General features: G+C 37.3%; 1 protein-coding gene across 4 annotated transcripts in view; it reads right to left on the bottom strand.

Moving 5' to 3' along the window:
- Positions 1-23,864, bottom strand: part of htt (huntingtin) — a 242,530-nt gene that overhangs the window by 116,932 nt on the left and 101,734 nt on the right. For all 4 annotated transcript variants that reach the window (XM_051928233.1, XM_028801715.2, XM_051928234.1 and 1 more), the window contains 5 exons: positions 23,539-23,684; positions 22,509-22,660; positions 19,508-19,710; positions 14,007-14,133; positions 6,442-6,569 (listed from right to left, as the gene is read on the bottom strand). In XM_051928233.1, the coding sequence (XP_051784193.1) occupies positions 6,442-6,569; positions 14,007-14,133; positions 19,508-19,710; positions 22,509-22,660; positions 23,539-23,684 (756 nt within the window). The remainder of the gene's footprint in view (positions 1-6,441; positions 6,570-14,006; positions 14,134-19,507; positions 19,711-22,508; positions 22,661-23,538; positions 23,685-23,864) is intronic.

Below are 23,864 nucleotides of genomic sequence, written 5' to 3'. Positions count from 1 at the left end.
GTTACCACATAGCTGGGCGACTACAGCAGAAGTGGTAAGAGAGACAGAAGGGTGCTTGGTGTGACATCTGGACAGAGGAAGGAGAACAAAGAAACCTGGTGGTGGAATGGGGAAGTAAAAAGGAAGAGGTTGGCAAAGAAGAAGTGAGATAGTCAGAGAGATGCAGAAACTAGACTGGAGTACAAGGAGATAAGGTACAAGGTGAAGAGCGAGGTGGCGAAGGCTATGAAAGGTTGGACACTAAGGAGGGTGAAAAGGACCTATATCGATTGACAGAGATAGAGGAACCGAGCTGGGAAAGAAGTGTAGCAGGTTAGGTTAAGGAAAAAAAGACAGGGTACCCATAGGCTCCACCCAAAATGCTACAACCTGAGCTATTTGTACTGTGTAAGAGTACTGAGAGGCTGATGAAGAGAATGAGATAAAGAGAAGGATGGATGATGTGAATAAGGAAGTACAACGGATTAGCAAGGAGGAAGTAAGGACAGCTATGAATAGGATGAAGAATAGAAAGAATGTGTGGAAGCATGAAGGTGTTTAGGAGAGATGGCAGTGGAGTTTTTAACCAGGTTGTTTAACGAGATCTTGGAAAATGACAGGATGCCTAAGGAGAAAAAAGAAGTGTACTCGTATCAATTTTTTTACAGGACTACAGTAACTACCGAGGGATAAAACTGATGAGGCAAACATTAAGTTATGGGAAAGAGTAGTGGAAGCTAGGTAAAGAAGGAAGGTGATGATTAGGGAGTGGAAATATGGTTTCGTGCCAGGAAAAAGCACTACAGATGTGTTGTTTGCTCTTGGGGTGTTGATGGAGAAGTATTGAGAAGGAGTTGTATTGTATCTTTGTTGACTTAGAGAAAATGTATGACAGAGTGGTACTGTATGAGGAAGTCAGGATTGGCAGAGAAGTAAGTAAGAGTGGCACAGGATATGTATGTGGAAAGTGTGACAGTGGTGAAGTCTGCAGTAGGAGTGACAGATGCATTAAAGGTAGAGGTGGGATTACATCAGTTCTGAGCCCTTCTTATTTGCAATGGTGATGGATAGGTTGACAGATGAGATTAGACAGGAGTCTCCGTTGACTATGATGTTTGTGGATAGCATTGTAATCTGTAGAGAGAGCAGGGAGCAGGTTGAAGAGAACCTGGAGCGGTGGAGATATGTTCTAAAGAGGAAAGGAATGAAGGTCAGTAGGAACAAGACAGAATACATATGTGCGAACGAGAGGGAGGTCAGTGGAATGGCGAGGATACAGGGAATAGAGTTGGCAAAGGTGGATGAGTTTAATTACTTGGGATCACCAGTACAGGGTAATGGGGTGTGGGGAAGAGAGGTAAACAAGAGAGTGCATGCAGGGTTTAGAAGAGTGTCAGGAGTGATTTGTGATAGACGGGTATCAGCAAGAGTGAAAGGAAAGGACTACATAATGGTAGTGAGACCAGCTATGTCATATGGGTTGGAGACAGTGGCACTGACCAAAAAGCAGGAGACAGAGCCTTGAGAGTGGCAGAGTTAAAGATATTAAAGTTTGCATTGGGTGTGACAAGGATGGACAGGATTAGAAATGAGTACATTAGAGGGTCAGCTCAGGGTGGACGGTTGGGAGATAAAGCCAGAGAGGCGAGATTGCATTGGTTTGGAAGCCAATACAGTTAACTGTCCAAAGAACACCATACCTACAGTAAAGCATGGAGGTGGTAGCATCCTGTTGTGGAGGTGTTTCTAAGAAGCAGGGACTGGAGCACTTGTCAAGAAAGAAGGAAAAATGGATGGGGCAAAATGCCATCAAATTCTTGAGGAAAACCTGCTGCCCTCAGCCAGAAAGTTGTCAATGGGAATAAGGTTCACCTTCCAACATGACAATAACCCGAAGCACACAGCAAAATTGACCACATGGTGGCTTAAAGATAAAAGGTGAATGACCTTGCATGGCCTAGTCAGAGCCCAGACTTAAACATTATTGAAAATTTATGGCATGACTTGAAGACTGCAGTCTACCAACAGTCACCACCCAATTTGACTGAGCTTGAACAGTTCTGTAAAGAAGAGTGGGAAAATATTGCAGTCTAGATTTGCAAAGACGGTTGAGAAGTATCCCAACACACTCATGGCTATAATCAAAGCAAAAGTAGGTTTCTGAAAGTACTGACATAGGGGGGTGATCTTTTAACCATCTCAGTGATTCTTTTTTTTTTATTTATTTTTTAATTTACTATTATATTTTCACTTGGGGCAGCACGGTGACACAGTGGGTAGCGCTGCTGCCTCGCAGTTGGGAGACCTGGGGACCTGGGTTCGCTTCCCGGGTCCTCCCTGTGTGAAGTTTGCATGTTCTCCCCGTGTCTGCGTGGGTTTTCTCCGGGCGCTCCGGTTTCCTCCCACAGTCCAAAGACATGCAGGTTAGGTGGATTGGCGATTCTAAAATTGGCCCTAGTGTGTGCTTGGTGTGTGGGTGTGTTTGTGTGTGTCCTGCGGTGGGTTGGCACCCTGCCCGGGATTGGTTCCTGCCTTGTGCCCTGTGTTGGCTGGGATTGGCTCCAGCAGACCCCCATAACCCTGTGTTTGGATTCAGCGGGTTGGAAAATGGATGGATGGATTTTCACTTGGCTTTTTAAGTTGCATTGAGTAAATACAACTGGAGAAATATTTTGGTGTGTGTGTGTGTGTCTTCATTTCAGGCTGTAAAGCAACAAAATGCAAATATTTTAAGGGTGAGGTTCTTTTTTATATCCATTGTATGTAATACACATATGCAAAAATGTAATAGATATTAAATTATTTACAACTATTTTAAAAACAAGGTGTTTGTGATGAAATTACATTTAAAAGCCTTAATATACAACAAAAATTGTAATCATCAGGCTACAGCACAGCCAAAACACTGACAGGTATGCAGATGATAACTGCTTAGAGCACCTGGTGGGAGTAGGGTAGGCAGAGGGGAGAACATACACACTCTTTGTGCAGAGCTTGGATGTGTATGCTTGAATGCAGACTAACACATCATCAAGGGTTGGGTCAGATCCTTAATTTGAAATTGCTAGGAAAAACCCTGCCATCCCCACCCCAAACACACACAAATAAACTGTATTTGGCATAACTGGTTTTAGAAATAATGTTTGTGACATATACATTACAACTTGTCCTGAATGCTACAATCTTAAACTCATCCATTTTTTTTGAACCCAAAAAAATTAGTCTTATGGCTGAATAGAGCAGGAACTCATTCTGACAGCATCAAGCACAAATGAAGGCAGAAAAATACTGTGTAATCACATATTGGAATCTGGCCAATATATTCAGGAAAAATCTGCTGTGGAGTTAACATAGTAATACTAATGATGAAACATTTTGATACCCCAGTGTTTTTATTTACTTAGTTAATTCTACCTGGGCGTATGGCTCGCAGGCGATCTGGCATATCTTTATTAATGGCTCATGTTTATCATGTAAAATACCTCATGGTAATCGTGGGTGTCCTTTTGGGTGAAAACTTGTGGAACATATAATAAATTAGGAATACAGAATGTTATCAGTTTAAAATATTCACATTTTTGGCATATAAATTGCATTACTCACAGATACCAAGTCTGCAAAAAAAAAACCACTCTGACAAATGGCATAATCGCACTCAAATGCTATCTGTCAAACACTACCGGAGTTTTGGTTGGACTGATTGCTTTCTGTAATAAAACCTCTTTTAAATCATGCGCTGATCCACCACTGGTCATTGTACACTACTCCTGACAACTGAGAATTGTCCTCTCAGTAGTACTACCATGGAATGACTTTCCCATTTATATGGAAGACAAGCTACATGAACTGGGAACCAAACATGGCTAGCTTATGCTTATTAGTACAGTATCACTTTATCAGCCATCAACATTATACTGTTAATGCTCATTGAGACAATGCTGAATACAAGTGAGCAAATATGTGCTATCTGTTGGTGAAAGGGATGCAAGTATATTAAAACAATAGGAAAATCTTTGTGTCATGTATGCTGCCAACATAGCAAGATGGGTGATGCTAAAAGTGACCATGAGCTATCAAGTAACCAGATTTTTATAACTATTTCTTTGGGATAAACTATTTTTAAGTACACATCTATCAGAGGCTAACAAAAATCAATCAATGTACTTTTTTCTTTTAATTTTACACTGTTTCTCACTTCAACAGACTATAAAAACCATGTCCAACTTTGAGAGACAAGTTACCTTTATCCAATTAATAAATAATAAAAAATGCAACATTAGATATTGTTTATCCGCTTATGCTCATAAACAACTGACACAAGTGACCGCTGCATTATTCCCATTCAAAATATTAACAACAAATAATTTCCCAAAACAAGTAAATATAATCACAGGTCCAATCCTATCATAGCAAATACCAGGTCAGATCGGGCAGCATGCACTGGTACAGCACCACGTTGCGGCACCCACCACACAATGATACAGCTCAGGATCCTGATTGGCAACGCCCCAGGCAGACACACTGTTCAGTCCCATACCCTCGGAAATGACCACCTATCTGCCACAGCCAGGTGTTACGTTGCCATCCCCTTGGCCTGGTCCAGCCGTTCGGGTTCTCAACAATGACGATCTTTTGAGCTGGATCACCCTGGGGGAATCGCACCAGAATGCCATAGTGCCAAAACTGGTGCTCCCTCACAATGCAGGTAATGTGCCTCATTTAGGACTCCCTGAGCAATAGCTTGTTCAACACAAAGTCAAAACAGCGGTACCCAAGAATTCATAGAACAGAGACAGTACTGAAAGAGTCCAGTCTTCGTCTCAGGTCAATGGATACACTTTCGCTGTGTCTCAGGAAACCCTGCAATAGATTGTCTGTTTTTGTTAGACCAAAAGAAAGTGACATGTCTGTTGTGAATTTCCTGTTTCACGCAGTCTCGGCGAGTGTAGGCGCAACATTATACAGGTACAGTAATCCCTCCTCCATTGCGGGGGTTGCGTTCCAGAGCCACCCGCGAAATAAGAAAATCCGCGAAGTAGAAACCATATGTTTATATGGTTATTTTTATATTGTCATGCTTGGGTTACAGATTTGCGCAGAAACACAGGAGGTTGTAGAGAGACAGGAACGTTATTCAAACACTGCAAACAAACATTTGTCTCTTTTTCAAAAGTTTAAACTGTGCTCCATGACAAGACAGAGAAGACAGTTCAGTCTCACAATTAAAAGAATGCAAACATATCTTCCTCTTCAAAGGAGCAAACAATTCAATAGGGCTGTTTGCTTTTAAGTATGCGAAGCACCGCGGCACAAAGCTGCTGAAGGCGGCAGCTCACACCCCCTCTGTCAGGAGCAGAGAGAGAGAGACAGATAAAAAAATCAATACGTGCCCTTCGAGCTTTTAAGTATGCGAAGCACTGTGCAGCATGTCACTTCACAAAGCAGCTGCACAGAAGGTAGCCAACGTGAAGATAATCTTTCAGCATTTTTAGACGAGCGTCCGAATCGTCTAGGTGTGCGAGCAGCCCCCCTGCTCACTCCCCCTACGTCAGGATCAGAAAAAGCGCAAGAGAGAGAGAGAGAGAGAGAAGTAAGCTGGGTAGCTTCTCAGCCATCTGCCAATAGCGTCCCTTGTATGAAATCAACTGGGCAAATCAACTGAGGAAGCATGTACCAGAAATTAAAAGACCCATTGTCCGCAGAAACCCGCGAAGCAGGAAAAATCCGCGATATATATTTAAATATGCTTACATATAAAATCCGCGATGGAGTGAAGCCGCGAAAGGCGAAGCGCGATATAGCGAGGGATCACTGTATAGTCGAATTCTGAGTCAGTGCTCCACAGAGTATCCGGGTGAGTAGTTGTGTCATGTATGGATACAGTGCTCTTTTACTTTCATAGTGCTTCTCAAAGTTTTCTTTGCAATGAACAGAAAAAGTGAAAAAATGGCGTCAGTTTACGCTGGAAAAAAAAAAAAAAAAAAATCTAACATCTCTTTTTCAGGTTCACTCTCAAGACTTCATTCAAAACTGGACCTGTTACTTCAGCACTCAAACAGAAGAGATAGGAGACACGATACCTGGTTTAGGACTCACCTTCAGATTAGCTTGGAATCACTGATGGCAGACCAGGAGAGGGCAAGGAAGAGCAGATCAAAGCCCGGTGTTAATTGTTCTAAACATCATGCAACAAGTATGTTACGTGTTAAGCCTGATCCTGCATAGCATAACCAGTTATTTTGCCCTTGGTTTACTGTTTACCAGATACAGCAGAGCAGCTATAGAACTGTTCTTGTGCCCCTGCTGTTAGAGATGGTGAATCGCCGATGACCCTGGTCACAATAGTATGTGTATTTTTTCCATAGTCATTATAGCAAAATTTCCATTTAAATGGAAAAACTCATTAGCCTAAAGCATTAAAATGAAAATAAATAGACCAGTAACTAATCTTCATAAAATTACCTTATAATTAGCGTGTGTGGCTTTAAGAACATCATATAGTTTAAGGTATGGAGGTAGGTGATAAAAATTTCCAAGCAAGGATGACTTGTTTGTTGTGGTTGTCCCTACCGTATCCACTGGTCTTGAACCTGTGTGACACAAAATGTAACATAAAAAAGTTATTCTACACAAGTATACAGCAACAGTAAAGAATAAATCTAACTCTATTATTAAAAAGCAAGGATATGTGAATTCAAGTTAGTAAATAAGCTTACATATTTAACACAATCCTTATTAATCATTATACTTAATACACATAAACCAGTCAATTACACTGACCAAATCCTGGTGTAAATAGTCACAAGATTCTGTTCAAGCCAATTATTGCTTCTAATTCAGTTGCTTGCTAAGATTCAGAACAATTAATTACATTTAACTGTTAAACAGATTAAAACAATTTTACTAAAGTGCACCTTTTTAAAATTTTTTAAAGAGCTGGCATGTACCAATGAGATGCAAATAAGCTAGGAACCAAGAACCACAGAATCAAATGACAGATTTTTATTAATAACAACAAGTGGTTTCTAATTAAGAAGTTGTTTGGATCAATAATCCGCAGTTTAAGCAGCCTAGAACATGACTGAAGACCTTTGGCTATCTGAAGGTTAGTAGGTACGTAGACAGAATAGGAAATTTGGGCATATGCATAACAAATAAATGATAATAAATCTGCACAAAATAAATATTCATCAGTCAGTCAGTCATTATCCAACCTGCTATATCTTAACACAGGGTCATGGGGGTCTGCTGGAGCCAATCCCAGACAACACTGGGTGCAAGGCAGGAACAAATCCCGGGCAGGGCACCAACCCACCGCAGGACGCATACACACACCCACACACCAAGCACACACTAGGGACAATTTAGGATCACCAATGCACCTAACATGCATGTCTTTGGACTGTGGGAGGAAACCGGAGCGCCCAGAGGAAACTCACGCAGACACGGGAAGAACATGCAAACTCCACGCAGGGAGGACTCGGGAAGGGTCTCCTTACTGCGAGGCAGCAGCGCTACCACTGCACCACCATGCCGCCCACAAAATAAATATTTAATAATGAAAATTAGAACATACAATATAAACTGCAAAACAATTTCTTACTTTGATCCAGCAAGTTTTTACATAAACCTTTATATTTTTAGAGCTATTAAAAAGACTTGTATAAAAAAATTTTTTTCCTGCACTTCAGAATTTTATCTTTTCAAACTTCTAAAAACTGATGAATCAAAGTGGTTAGGCTGAATATGGTAATTAAGTATGTGATCAGTTGTTTTTGTGGTTAGGCTGAATATGGTAATTAAGTATGTGATCAGTTGTTTTTTTAGAACAAATTCCTGATTTTTAATGTTTACAAGATGTCTAATTATCAACCCAATAACTCTGCTTGCATTGCAGTTTAACTTTACCCTCAGTACGTGTTTCCAAAACATGGATCAGGCCTTCTGACAGAACACGCTGCACATGAGACAGAACATTTCTGAAATTTATTTGGTGCAGAAGTCATAACCTCCTTAGCATTTTATGTTTATCCCCGGAAAAGTCAAAAGCTGAATGTTATGTGTAACAGAACCATGTTAATACCATAATGTCAACATAAACAGAGCAGGAAAGGTATGTTGAGTGTCCACTGCTGTACTAATGCAGATTTCATACACATGCTTTGTGTGACAACAATCACCAACACAAGGCTTGATGTCACAATCACAACAATAGAGCACCACTCTTTGCACACTTTTCTGATAAAGTTTTTTCTGTTATTTGAGCATAAGTGGGTAGAATGGCAGAGCGTAATCTGAACAAACTATTAGTCACTTGTGCTGTTGTATGTTACCAGAGCACAAGGCATAGTGACTTGCACATTTCCCCTGACACAACCTACAGTTGCTGCACTGTGGGCAGTCTTTAGGTAGCTAAAGTTTTCCTTGTCTTTCTACTTGATCACAATCATTTAGCCATCTGCCAGTTACTTGCACCCCACCACAGGTTAACGCTACAAATTCACAAGACATATCACAGCAGGTATTCATACTGTGCTGTATGCATCAGTTTCTTGTGACCAATTCATACCATTATCACTGTCACTTAAATCAAGCAATAGTTTGGTTTTCAGTTTGTTCTAAAGTTGACAATGCAGCACTTTTGTTTACACGCCACCGCGTTTTGGTTGAAGGCTCTACACCACTCATGAATATTGATGAGATATCTTAAGAGTGGCAAAGTGCATAGAAATAGTATTTTTTTGCAACATCATGTTAGTTTACCCACTAAATGGCAGCAGAATACTGTCCAAAGAGTTGTTCGGATTTAACATTGTAAAAGTGGATCATTATCATCACGCTATGCCTGACTTGGGAATAACCATTTTGCATAGAAGTCCGAGCCCAAGTAATGCTCAGGGTTAACTCCGAGGAAGTTAAGACAGTACAACTTCATTCCTGTAAGCAGTTACACATAGCTATCCTCAGAGTTGGGTACTGCCACCAATTGTATATTCTCCTTGTTACCATTTGGATATGCAATTTTAAAAATTATTTACAATGATTTGTAGATTATTGTAAATGATTTAATTACTTCAACAGTTTTATCATTAGCTAAAAGTTTTATTGGCATAACTGTTATTCATAGTTGTATGTTTAAGTTTATAAAAAACGAAAAAAGATTAATTCTTTTGGTAAGTAGTAGCTATGTGAATATTAAGACAATGCTAAAAACATGTAACTCAAAATTCTTGACCAAGTTTTCCTAAATCCATCCTAAATTTACATTAGACATGGCTTTAATCTTCAGTCATCACAGTTTTTGACCTTTTAAAACAATTTTCTTCAGTTTAGAAATACTATAAAACAATACCTTTTTCATACAGTAGGATCTATTTAGTTTATTCTGTTTCCCCAGGCAAAATTATATATATATATACAGTGCATCCGGAAAGTATTCACAGCGCATCACTTTTTCCACATTTTGTTATTTACAGCCTTATTCCAAAATGGATTAAATTTATTTTCTTCCTCAGAATTCTACACACAACCCCCATAATGACAACGTGAAAAAAGTTTACTTGAGATTTTTGCAAATTTATTAAAAATAAAAAAAATTGAGAAAGCACATGTACATAAATATTCACAGCCTTTGCCATGAAGCTCAAAATTGAGCTCAGGTGCATCCTGTTTCCCCTGATCATCCTTGAGATGTTTCTGCAGCTTAATTGGAGTCCACCTGTGGTAAATTCAGTTGATAGGACATGATTTGGAAAGGCACACACCTGTCTATATAAGGTCCCACAGTTGACAGTTCATGTCAAGAGCACAAACCAAGCATGAAGTCAAAAGAATTGTCTGTAGACCTATGAGACAGGATTGTCTCAAGGCACAAATCTGGATAAGGTTACAGAAAAATTTCTGCTGCTTTGAAGGTCCCAATGAACACAGTGGCCTTCCTTCATCATCCGTAAGTGGAAGAAGTTCGAAACCACCAGGACTCTTCCTAGAGCTGGCTGGCCATCTAAACTGAGCGATCGGGGGAGAAGGGCCTTAGTCAGGGAGGTGACCAAGAACCCGATGGTCACTCTGTCAGAGCTCCTGAGGTCCTCTGTGGAGAGAGGAGAACCTTCCAGAAGGACAACCATCTCTGCAGCAATCCACCAATCAGGCCTGAATGGTAGAGTGGCCAGACGGAAGCCACTCCTTAGTAAAAGGCACATGGCAGCCCGCCTGGAGTTTGCCAAAAGGCACCTGAAGGACTCTCAGACCATGAGAAAGAAAATTCTCTGGTCTGATGAGACAAAGATTGAACTCTTTGGTGTGAATGCCAGGCGTCACGTTTGGAGGAAACCAGGCACCGCTCATCACCAGGCCAATACCATCCCTACAGTGAAGCATGGTGGTGGTACCATCATGCTGTGGGGATGTTTTTCAGCGGCAGGGACTGGGAGACTAGTCAGGATAAAGGGAAAGATGACTGCAGCAATGTACAGAGACATCCTGGATGAAAACCTACTCCAGAGCGCTTTTGACCTCAGACTGGGGTGACGGTTCATCTTTCAGCAGGACAACGACCCTAAGCACACAGCCAAGATATCAAAGGAGTGGCTTCAGGACAACTCTGTGAATGTCCTTGAGTGGCCCAGCCAGAGACCAGACTTGAATCCGATTGAACATCTCTGGAGAGATCTTAAAATGTCTGTGCACCGACGCTTCCCATCCAACCTGATGGAGCTTGAGAGGTGCTGCAAAGAGGAATGAGCAAAACTAGCCAAGGATAGGTGGGCCAAGCTTGTGGCATCATATTCAAAAAGACTTGAGGCTGTAATTGCTGCCAAAGGTGCATCGACAAAGTACGGAGCAAAGGCTGTAAATACTTATATACATGTGATTTCTCAGTTTTTTTTTTTTTAATAAATTTGCAAAAACCTCAAGTAAACTTTTTTCACATTGTTATTATGGGGTGTTGTGTGTAGAATTCTGAGGAAAAAAAATGAATTTAATCCATTTTGGAATAAGGCTGTAACATAACAAAATGTGGAAAAAGTGATGCGCTGTGAATACTTTCCGGATGCACTGTATATATATAATTTTGCCTGGGGAAACAGAATAAACTAAATAGATCCTACTGTATGAAAAAGGCATTGTTTTATAGTATTTCTAAACTGAAGAAAATTGTTTTAAAAGGCCAAAAACTGTGATGACTGACGATTAAAGCCATGTCTAATGTAAATTTAGGATGGATTTAGGAAAACTTGGTCAAGAATTTTGAGTTACATGTTTTTAGCATTGTCTTAATATTCACATAGCAGTGGAACCTCGGTTTGCGAGTAACTTGGTTTACGAGTGTTTTGCAAGACGAGCTAAAATTTTTAATAAATTTTGACTTGATAAACGAGCGAGGTCTTGCAATACGAGTAGTATGTATATGCTTTGTCTGCTGAGCGTCATGTGATCACAACTGAGCTGATGGTAGTTCTCTCTCTCAATGCAGGATTGTGGGCAATCGCCCCCATTCTCCGTTTTAGTTGGCGTGCCTCACTCATATAGTCAACATCTGTACGTGCGTATACTGTTTACTACAGCAAAGTGTGTGTGTGTGTGTGTGTGTGTGTGTGCGAGTGTGCGCTGTGACGTACGAGTCCCCGTCTTGCACGCCAAAACACGAAGCTGAGTTTCAGTACTTTAGCAACACCGGCTTTATTCAGCTTGAAACAGCAACAGCACGGTTATTTATTGTAGCGGGATCTGCCACTCTCCTATACACAAACACAGCAGTCAGGCAGGGCCATGGCCAAGTAATATTGTGCCCTGCGCATCTATAGTGTTCCTTGTATCACCCATCGACGGTAGGTGCTTATAGCATGTCCGCAATCTTTTCAGATTCGCTTTTACGGCAAACTGCTACAGCGCTGGGAGACTGCGATTGCTTCGGGACGCTCTTCCGCGTGTCGTCCCATTGGGTGGAATCCCACAAGAGTTTAGAAACTCACTCACACCAGCCATGATACTTTTTAAAGGTAAAGTGTAGGTTAATTTTTTTTATGTATTTTTACTGTATATTTTGTGTTAATCATTTTTATATGAATAGTTTTGGGTTGTGGAACGAATCATCTGAGTTTCCATTATTTCTTATGGGGAAATTCGCTTTGATACACGAGTGCTTTGGACTGCGAGCACGTTACCGGAACAAATTATGCTCGCAAACCAAGGTTCCACTGTATAATTATATATATTATACACACACACACAGATAATGCAAGTATACATACAGTACCATAAAAAAAACTATTTGCTCTTTCCTGATATCCACCAATATTGTAAAACTTTGATCTTTGGATGTTATCAGGTCTTCAGCTAAAATCTAACAGAGGTTTCCCTTGGACTGTGAATAAATTCAGCTCTTGCTGACATTTGTAATCTGAATTGAATGCAAATTGGAACTTGTGCTGGAAATGTCCATTAACTGAAATTTTGGCAAAAACGCATAAACCTACGTGTATGGATTTATAATCCAAACAATTTTTTGCCAGTGAATAGTGGCAGTGAGGTAGCAATAACTCATCTGTATAATGCCATCCCTCCTTTTACTTGAAAAAGTCAATGGCAATTTGCTTTGCTCATGTGTTCAATCTCCATAAAAAGAATTTCAAAATCTGATCCCTTTTTGTGAAAATAAAATTACACCAATCAAGCACAACATTAAAATCACCTGCCTAATACTGTGTATGCCCTCCATGTGCCATCAAAACAGCTCTGACTTATTGAGGCATGGACACCACAAGACCAGACTCTTCACTATCCAGATAACATACAGTAGAAATTAAGAAGGTTAATAGAATGTCAGATTATACAAAATGATGTGTGGAGAGTAAGCTGAGGTTATGTTTAAACTAAATGATGCACTAGGGACACCTCACTTGGATGGCTGTACACAGTTTTGGTCTCAATGCAACAAACAGACATAGTAATTCTAGGAAAAAGTGACTAAACTTATTCCAGGACTGTGAATTATGAGCTATGAGGAAAGAACAAAGGAGTTGAACCTTTTCTGAAAATGAAGATTAAGAGTTGACATGACTGAAATGTTAAATTTATGAAGGGAAGTAGTACAGTGGAACCTTGTTTTTATTTTAAACTTAGCTCTTTAGCAAGAAGTTGGGGACACAGAGAAGGTGGTAAAGCGTAAATTTCACACAAGTGTAAAAAAAAATATTTCAATACACAAATAACCATCATAGATATAAATGAATTACTACTGTTAACATTACTGTTGTAATGTTCTAAAACAGAGTCAAATCTACTGAATATGTTCCCTTCAGAGAATTTTGTTCAAGCAGGAAAGGCAGCAGCAGAGTGCAAATGTTGAAGAGATGTCAGGTAGACAGATGTAGCAAACTGTAAAAAATTGGTTTAGTTAAATTTAGTGTGCTTTAGTTTCTATATATGCCCTTCTTTGTTTGATCAAGGTTAGCACTGCTTTGTTCTATAGTTTCTAATCCTAGAAATCAAGTGTTGCACATATACAGTGCTCTAATACACTTTACAGACTGTGCCATTCATAATGAGTACCATCATAAAGAAGTTTGCATGTACTATTTAATTGCAATGTAGACAATGAGATCAATTGAACAGGGCTGTGCTAAATGCGGAGCTCAAGGTGAAAGCCAAGGGTTGGGATTAAATTTGATTCTAATTTGATTCCAACTTTGACTCCACTCTAACCATTCATCGGTTTATACAGTACTACAAAAGAATGCATAAGAAATTTGAAAAAGGAGAGGAGACCATTCAGTCCATCAAGTCTGACTAACAGCTAACCTGTCGCAATATCTCATTCGGATTCTTCCTAAAGGTTGTCAAAATTTCTGCTTGTTTGTTCCACTGAACTGAATTTTAAAATAATTTTAAAAAAAATTTTAAAAAAAAATACCACAAACGGAAACCTAATATTCAGAATTTGCAAACAGAAGGTACTATTATTTCTAATTAAAATTCACTACAATAGAAAATGCTGTACCACTAGTGTCACTGTTTTGTATTACCTGGATTTGAATCTGCAGTCTTTTTAGGGCTTAAAGGAGCAGGCACTTGCTCCACTTGCTCTTTCTCTTTACCTTTTCGTCTGATTGGACTGAGAGAAGGCGTATTAGCCAGTGATGGAAGACTTGCCTAAAAAATAATTTATTATTATTTATTACACAATATATAAATTTGGTAATTCATGCACTAAATAAAAAAAGATTTTAATTACAACCTAGAAATGTTTCACACCAAACTAACAGATATGGGTTAAAACATAAATTAAAGCATGGGTTAAAAAAATGTTAGTAGTTATTGACTTAATTCAATTTAATAATTTTTTGCTGAAATATTAGAAAATCCATAGCAAAAATATTGTACTAGTAATGATATTAAAATATAATCATTATTCTTTGAAGACTTAAGCATAGCCTTTGTAATTAATCATATTACTGATCAAAGCATTAAACATTTGGAAATAAATTTGCACAAATTTATTTATTTATTTATTTTTTTAAGACAGGCATTTATTTAACCTTTTCACACTTATCTAATGATCTTAATATCACTACCTTAGGATTCAATGATGGGACTCACCCCCCCTTTTCTCTAGATAATTTGCTATTTTTCCATTTGTACAGTACATAGGTAATAGGTGTATTTACACTTACAGCCAAATGAAAATTCTGCTACTGGCATTAATTTGTGTTTCTTTTTTAAGTGCTTTTCTTAACACCTGAGCAATGGCATACTAAAGATGCAAACAATCAAATAAGCACAAAGAAATTCATTAAATATAATAATACAAAACATACAAATAATATTGGGCTGCACTGTGGCTTGAAGACTGGGTTACAATGGCAGGTCCAGTCTGTCTCTATTTATGTGGAATTTTCATTGGTACCCTGTGCCTGTATGGATTTTCCTCCAGATATTCCATTTCCGCACATTTTAAAAACTGGAAATTCAAAACTTGGCCAGGTGTAAGTGTCAGTGTGTACCTCAGTGTGTGTTGCAATGAAAAGGGTCCAATTTAGGGTTATTTTTCCCTTATATTATATGATTATTGGAAAAAAGGGTACAGATATGGATGGGTGGATGACTGGAGGAATGGATAATGTAAATATAAAATATAACGATGTGAAGAGGAAATGGGTGTATATGCTTTTTTAAACAACAGCAGTAGAGGAGTAACAGTAGTGAAGATGAACAGGCTGGGAGCAGCAGTAATAAACATTCTGTCGCCCAGGGCATGACAACTGTGATAATAGAAATAGCTCATTCTAAATAGAAGACTGCAGAATGAAATGTGGTGTACAATGCGGTCTTAAAGATACACGGAATTAATAGCATGAAGTGGATGCATCAGATTAAGTTTAAAGACTTTCACTTCACATTTGGACTATTAGCTACAGGAAGAGACATTTTTTTTTAAATAAAATTTAGAAATTTCTAACATTATATAAAACTGATACACCAAGGCCAAGTTTGACATAAATACAAGATATAACAAACAAGCATGCTTAAGACTTATGTATTTTTGTTTTTAATCTATTTCTGTACTTGTATAATGCATCAACTTTGACATCCCTTAGACAATGCACTAAATTCTTTAGATTACTTTTTCTTGTTAAATTGGAAACAGTCTGCGAATATGCAAACCAAAAGCTTGATGGGAGTGATTTTTTGAATTGAAGGCAGGACTCTTGATCAATGAATGAGAGGGAAAGGTGGGTCTTCAATTCAGAAAGTCATTACCAGGATGCACTAGGTTTCCTGTTTATGATGTGCACGGTCAATTCCAGCAGTATATAATTAATAATATTTTGAATGTTTTGAGCATACAACAGGATATGACTGTGAGCTGACTTGCGGATTATGTGACATGAGTAACGTGAGACTTTTTTCTTTTTCTCACATTATTTTCTATTGTACAGCATTGGTCACTATTGGCTTCTGTAATATCAAAATTATTTTCTGTCCATTCTGCATGAAAACATGAGAAACCTTTTTTCTTGGCCATCACTACAAAGTGCATGGGATAAGTAAAATATAAAAAAATATATAACTTATGGATAAAGTATTCCTTTAATATTAGATTTTGGTTGAGGATTTGTAATCATTCAGTGTTAAACATTTGCAATTAAAAGAGGATATAAGGTAGGGGCAAATACTTTTTTGTAGCACAATAATTTAGTAAGACAGTCCTTTCTTTGTATAACTTAAATACTAAAAAAAGACACTGGCAGAGTCAGTTTAAAGATTTAAAATCTTGGTGTATAATTAAAATTTTTTTAACATTACTATCAAAAACATTTTGCAAAAATTAAAACAGGAAAGTACTATGAAAAATAAAAACAAATGACATTTTAATCTGAACAGCATTTGTTTCATTAGAAATCCACATAATTTCCAAGTGTATCCTATTATTACGAACATAAGAAATTTGACAAGAGGAGACCATTCAGTCCATCAAGCCAATTTGTTTAGCTAATAGCTAAGCTGTCACAATATCTCATCCAGATTTTTCATAGGGTTGTGAAGGTTTCTGTTTCAACTACATATCCGGGTAGTTTGTTCCTGAGTCCCACAACTCTTTGCTTAAAAAAGTGCTTTTAGCCTTCAGTTTAATTTAATTCAGCCTTTAACTTCCTCTAATGTCCTTGAGTATGTGATTCACCTTTAAGCTCAAAGAATGTTGCTGGATCAACTTTATCAGTTCCTTTGAGGATTTTAAATACCTGGATCAGGTCTCCACAGTTTTCTCTGCTCAAAACTAAACACTTTAATTCTCTAAGTCTGATAGTTTAGGACAGACCCTTAAGCCCTGGGGTGCATTTGGTTGATCTCCTCTGCACAGCTTGAAGAGCTGCTATGCCTTTCTTGTACTGTTGTAACCAAAACGGCATACAATACTACAGATGTGTTCTTATCAGTGCAATATATAATTTGACCATATATCTCAAGTTAAATTCATCCATTTTTATGATATAACCTAACATTTGCCCTTTTAATTGCTTCTGTGCATTGCTTAGTCAATGAAAATTTGATGTCAACATAAACCCCTAAATCCTTTTCCTAGGTTACTTTCTGTATGACAGTGTCTTCCCATCTTGTCTTTATAATTGATATTCATTTTTCCCATGTGTAGCACTTTGCACTTTTCTACATTAAACTGCATTTTCCAAGTGCTTGCCCAGTTCTGAAAATTGTCCAGGTCATTTTGAATTCTTTTTGCTGCCTCCCAAATGTCTGCCATCCCTCCAATTTCAGTGTCATCTGTGAATTTGACAAGTTTACTAACTATACCAGAATCAGTGTCATTAATATAAATAAAAAAAAAATAATGGTCCAAAGACAGACACCTAAGGAACTCTACTGATGACCTTGCTCCATGTGGAGAATTCTCCCCTTAAATGTACTCTTTGTCTCCTGCCATAGACCCATTTTTGTAGGTTACCTCTGATGCCAACCACAGATCCATTTTTGTAGGTTACCTCTGATGCCTACAGCTTCTAGTTTCAGAATTAATCTTTGGTGTGGGACTGTATCAAATGCTTTTTGAAAGGCAAGGGGAAATTATGTCGTTTGTTTTTTTTGTCAACTATTCCGGCTGCTTCTTCATAAAAATCTAAAGATTAGTATGGCAGGACCTTCTTCTCATAAACCCCTGATGGCAGCTATTTACAATATTATTTTCATTTAGGTGATTTTCTAATTTATTTCTTATTATAGCATCCATAATTTTGCATGGCACAGAAGGAAGACTAACACTAGTTTGTTTTTGCTTTTGAAATGTTTCTTCCTTTACAAATATTTGGGTTAAATATTATTCAGTTCATTTGCTATTTCCTTCTCATTTCCAATGATTTTTAATTAGTATTAGTAATCGATTAGTATGTGCATAATCAAAGAATTCTCTGCAAATACTAAGTTTGATAGCTCTATTGATTGCTTCTATAGCATGATATAATGAACAAATGAATTATTTTTTCTTATATTCTGAGGACAAAAAACAGAAATCAGTCTAAAGCAGTTTTACAAACAGCATTTTAGTGTAATACTCATATATTCCACCATACTGACACACGATAGCTCAAAAACAGCATTCCGAGATCATAGCAAAAAATAATTACTATCAATTTTTTCAGGTGGAGAAAATGAGGTACTATGGGATAGGGCAATACATTCTCTACTTGATATTTTGTTTGAACAGTGACAATAAATGATTACATTTGTGGAATGTTATGAAGGCCTTCTATTTTTTTTTTTCCCCTGTAGAAGTCTGAAATGCTAAATTCTGGTTCAACAGCAAAATTACATACATCATATGCTATTTAAAATGTGTTGCCTCATGCTACATTTCAATACAGTCATAACCCCAAATGGACCTGCAAGTTAGTATATGTCAATCACAAAGTATTACGGACATTATTATTAAAGTTCTGTAGATCTGGCGTTGCTCACCGGTACACACACTTTAACTGTCAGAACAGACCAGCACAAACTGATCTTCAAGTCTTCGCAGCCGTAACACCAGCTCTGTTAGGGAAGCCAGTGTGGGCCAAATGCATTAGGAATAGCCCTGATCAAAACAAACCTTAAAGAGCCCCATAAGAGTCACAAAATATATGAGACTATGTAAAATAACAATAACAAAAAGGAAAGATTTATTGCTATTTACAAGGTGTTTCTGTCTTTTAGATGGAAGAAAATAGTGTGAACCATCTTCAATGATCAGAAACAACAAAGATGTGTCAGCTGTGTGAAGTACGACTACAAAAACAAGCTGCATGAAATGGCCAAAAAAAGCCCCTAAGACTGGAACTCTATGAGAGCAATGATATTTTTTATTTCACCTCAACTCTGTCAGCTGTAAATCCTTGTATAATTATATGTGAAAAATATCTTTTCTTAAATAAGCGTTGTATCTAATTACTTTATGGTATTGTTTGTAGTTAATGAAAATAATAAACAGAAATTTTTACTCATAACTTCTTCTTCCAGCTGCTCTCATTAGGGGTTGTCACAGTGGATCATCTTCTTCCATATCTTCCTGTCCTCTGCATCTTGCTCTGTTACACCCATCACCTGTATGTCCTCTCTCACCATATCCATAAACCTTCTTTAAGGCTTTCCTCTTGCCTAACAGCTATATCCTTATCATCCTTCTCCCAATATACCCAGTCTGTCTCCTCTGCACATGTCCAAACCAACAAAATCTCACCTCTCTGACTTTGTCTCCCAACCGTCCAAAGTGAGCTGACCATCTAATGTACTCATTTCTAATCTTGTTCACCCTCGTCACACCCAATGCAAGTCTTAGCATCTTTAACTCTGCCACCTCCAGCTCCTTCTCCTGCTTTCTGGTCAGTGCCACCATCTCCAGCCAATATAACATAGCTGGTCCCAACTATGTGAAACTAATTTTAGATAGATCAAACCTGCTGAGGACATTTGGTATATAAAATTCAGAAAAGATTATTCTTAACTAACACTTTTGCCAATAAAAAAAGTCTAAGACCTTTGCAGTTGAGCCAGGAGCCACATCATCAATAACATGTGCACATATGTTGACTATCTTCAGGAGGTGAGAGAAGAGTTGTTCCACCATGGCAACTATAGTTCTGTCTCCAAGTGCTGGCCATGATTCCTCCTGCTTGACAGCACCCAAATTAGCTTCCTCTTCAGATGCCCATGGATTCTTCAGACATTTAGGAGCTGCAGCTAAAATGATGCAAGGAAAATGTGTTGTATGTTAAAAATAAAATCTATTTTCATTCTTATGGAATAACTACTAAAAATGTGCACTCATGAAAACACCCATAATAACCTAAGAATTAGTTTTGACAAGAATTGCTTAAAGTTTCCACTGCATTAGCATGACTTAAACTGCTAGTTAAATGGCTCCATATGCTTATTTTTAAAAAACAAATGTAACTTAGATATTACTAAACAAATCTGGTCCCAGCTTTGCCGATGTTCTATATGAAAATCCAAAATATTGCCAGTCTATTAACTTACTCCTTTCATAAATTTTACTGCTTCTCTAGTATCAATCTATTTCATTTTTGCTAGAGCTGCAAATAATTCAGTACTGAAGGGAATGAACAAGTTATTTGTTTCTTATGTAATGAATTAGTACCCCATTGTCTTTTTGAAATAACAAGCCAAATAACTATACAGAATGTTCAAAGTGATTCAGGGCAACAGAGAGTATGACCACAACCTTTACTTTACACACACTACCATTTACTATACAAAGTGACAAAATAGTACAACTGACTAAATACTTATACAATCGGAGCAGATTAAGTGATTTGTGTGTCAGTTAAAAAGTCAGCAATTGGGATCAATCTGGCAACTATGTGATTGGGAGTTCAGTAACTCATCAGCCAGGTATCATGGCATAAGAGTATCTGCTTGCTTTATAATTGCTTTTTAATAATAATAATAATGAGTAATCTATCAATCCTCAACATTTCTGTAAAATTTCATTCTTTAAAATTCCACTGCACACTTTTTATGCTATATGTCATTTTTTTTTTTTTTTTACAGTTAATGTATCTTTATATGCACAATTCAAATTCTATCTAGGACCTACTAAACCGATTCACACATCTCTCAGACCCAGCATTAGAATTAATTTGTTTAGAAAGTGGATGAACAGACAAAACATCTCAATAGGCAGTACAGACTGGTCAGAAATATTAAAATAAAAATTACAACTGAAACAATCACATTCTGTACATTTCAGTGTATATTACTAGGAAACAATAACAAAAAATTACAGTAACTGTCAAGCATAAAAAATACTGAAGCACAAAGGACAGATGTTGGACAGTTACACGTGTGGAGTTTACATGTTTTTGCCATACTTGCATGCATTCTTTGCCAGGAACTCCACATCCAAAGACATGGTGTTTGAATAATCTCATTCCAAAGACTAACATAGCTTATTCTGTTTTGTAACATGTAGCTTTAAATAGAAAAAAGGAAAGACCAAATATGTTCTTCCTGTATTAGTAAAATGAGCAAGTAAAGAGACAAATAAATTCTTTGACAGACTTTTTTGCAGAAATCAGGAAACCATGCAGTTTCCAAAAAATGATGTCAAGATTAACTGTCAATCTTCATTAATCGTCAGGGCCAAAACAAAAAAAGAAAACACCACTGAGCACACAATACTGTACTACTATTGCCATGTAGAATGCTGTGAGCTTTGCACTTTGGAACAACTTTCCCTTGTGCTAGCGCATGGTGCTCTTCCCCAGCACTCCCTTCAGTTTTAATAGAATTTCATAACTTTTCTCTTTTGTTATAATTAATCTACTATACATTGTTATAGCCGATAAATGTATGCGTGTGGTGTTTGAATTGTCACAAAAATGTAATTTATTGAACATTTATGAAATGGTAAAAGTGTTTCAAGTATTGCTTCAATTTACGGAGTAGGGAAAACATTGAATGATATAAAGCGCGACGCTGACAAAATTGAAAAATGTGTTGAAAACTGAAACCACTGGTGGTAATGTTATTCTGTATAAATGTTCTTCTGTAGTGTAAGTTTCTTTTAAAATCCTGTTATATTATGTTTTGTTAATATATTGTGACGTGCAGGCAGCTTGTGATGAGCTGTATATGAAGAGAAAGGATGTAATGAATGCTAAGTGATGGCACTGGGTGAAGGGCTTCTGTTCTGTAAGGGGCGGACGCGCCTCTTAGAAGATGACTGACAGGAGAAGTTAGGAGAAAAAGAAAGGTGTAGCATAAGGAAGTTTTAAGTAGGAAGTCAGGAGACAATAAGCAGGAGTGTTTGCGACATAGAGAAAAAAAGAATGTAAGAGGCAGGAGATAAACTGATTGGTAGGGAAAGCTTCCTTTTGTTGTTTTGGAGGTGTGATCCGTAACCCAGATAATGGCATATAAGACAGGGCACCATTTTGTTAGCCTTTTACATGAATGTAAAGTTATCAAAAGTTTTCAAACAATGACTTTTACATACATAATTTATTTTTTACATGTTTCACCAAGATCCATGGTTCCCTGTGAAAATTGCTTAAAACGTTCAATATCTTACTAGGAGATGTTGTAAACAGTTAAAGAAAGGTGAACACCCCTTTAATATGACTTAATAATACTTTCATAGAAAAATGACAGATACGGAAACCATAAAGTTTTTATCTAAGTATTCATTTGCCAAAAGTACATTTACTCACTTGAAGTCTCCACTACAATAATTACATGTTACTACAGTTAATGATTAAATTATACAATACATTAAAATTCACTGATTGTCAGTAGCAAGTTACAACAGAGTAAAAAGCATATTAAGTTCACTTTCCTCCAGGGACTAGAATGAAATTTCCATTCAGAGCTAAAATTATAGTAACAGACTTTACAATAAAGACATTCTAGGACATAAAATAAGATCATCTGGTGCTGGACCAAAGCTTTTAAAATCAGTAAACTGCAAATATTATTTCAGCTCATATTATGACTAGAAACATTATTGTTTGCTGTACCTGCTAGCAAGTTTCCAACTAATGTAAGTGCATCTTGATGGGCAGACAAATCCAAAGGAAACCAAGCTGAGGACAGTAGCGACAAAATTATATTGGCCATTCCCACTGTGCAGTTTTTTTGAAGTTCATCACTGGAATTTGACTGAGACAAGCTTTACAAAGAAGGAAAAAGAAAATAGTTAAAAGAAATGTGTAAGCAAACACACATATCAAAAACATTTTCCTCTGAATATATACTGGACTAAATTTGAATGTTTTCTTACAGTATGCTAACAAAGAGCTGTGAAAGCACTGCCAAGGCTTCACAAACTTGGATCTTTCCTCTTTAAAATTTTTGTATAAATAATAAAAATGCACAGTCAGTATATTATTTACAGTATAAAGTACTAAAATTATTCAAATTAGTTTTAGTATCTAGTCTAGTATAGGCCACCTTTCATAACATAGACACAAAATTTTTGGAAATCACAAACAAGAAAAGGTTACCTAGGCAGATTATTAAGCATGGCTACATTTAGCATTTCTGTGTGTACCACTTACACAGTCAACAGCCAATAGTTAAAGAACATATACATTTCAGATAGTATACATAGAACTGCTTTCTACTGATAAGTGCTGTGAGGATAGGTTTCAAGCACTCAAAAATTAACCGGATTAAGTACATTTAAAAAAGTTATACAGCATATTTTTAATTATTTCTTTTGATGTTTCTTTTTTAATTATTTCTTTTGCCATGGCTAGTTGAAATAAGTTTGTCTGGAAAAGGCTCAACTTTACTGTAAGTTCAATGTAATAAAGCTCGCAGTTCTAATGTAATACAGCTTGCACTCTGCCCCTAAAGGTGTTACTGTATATACAAAGCTATGACATCAAAAAAGATTTTACCTTGACATCTCTTAATACAACAATATCAATTGTTTTCTGCCTTACTCTTCAACTAAGTCTTCAAAATACAACATTAAACATTTACACATACAGCAGTAAAAGAAACAAAAAACTAAACTGACTGCATGAAAAAAAGCTTTCATACCTGAAAGATCTTCCTCTGGTCTTGAAAAAATTAGATCTGGAAGACATACCACGGGAGGAAGTGACATATCCGCAATGCCATCCTATGCTCCATGTACAAATCGGAAATGCCGCCGAGAGTAGACTTAATGCTTCACAGCAGCCAAACTGTAAAAGAAAACAACACTGTACCTATAACAAACTATGGACATAACTTTCAGAAACTCGAGAATTTCTCAGAAAATCTACATAAAAACAACCTGAACACAAACGGTGCAGTTACATTTACAGCCATGAATGGAATGATATTTTTCATTTATTCATCTTTTAATTTTACAGTTTTGCTTA

The sequence above is a fragment of the Erpetoichthys calabaricus genome, chromosome 5, assembly GCF_900747795.2.
Source record: "Erpetoichthys calabaricus chromosome 5, fErpCal1.3, whole genome shotgun sequence".
Classification (NCBI taxonomy): Eukaryota; Metazoa; Chordata; class Cladistia; order Polypteriformes; family Polypteridae; genus Erpetoichthys; species Erpetoichthys calabaricus.
Note: the sequence above shows the minus strand (reverse complement) of the source record. Positions and strands in the feature narration are given on the sequence as shown.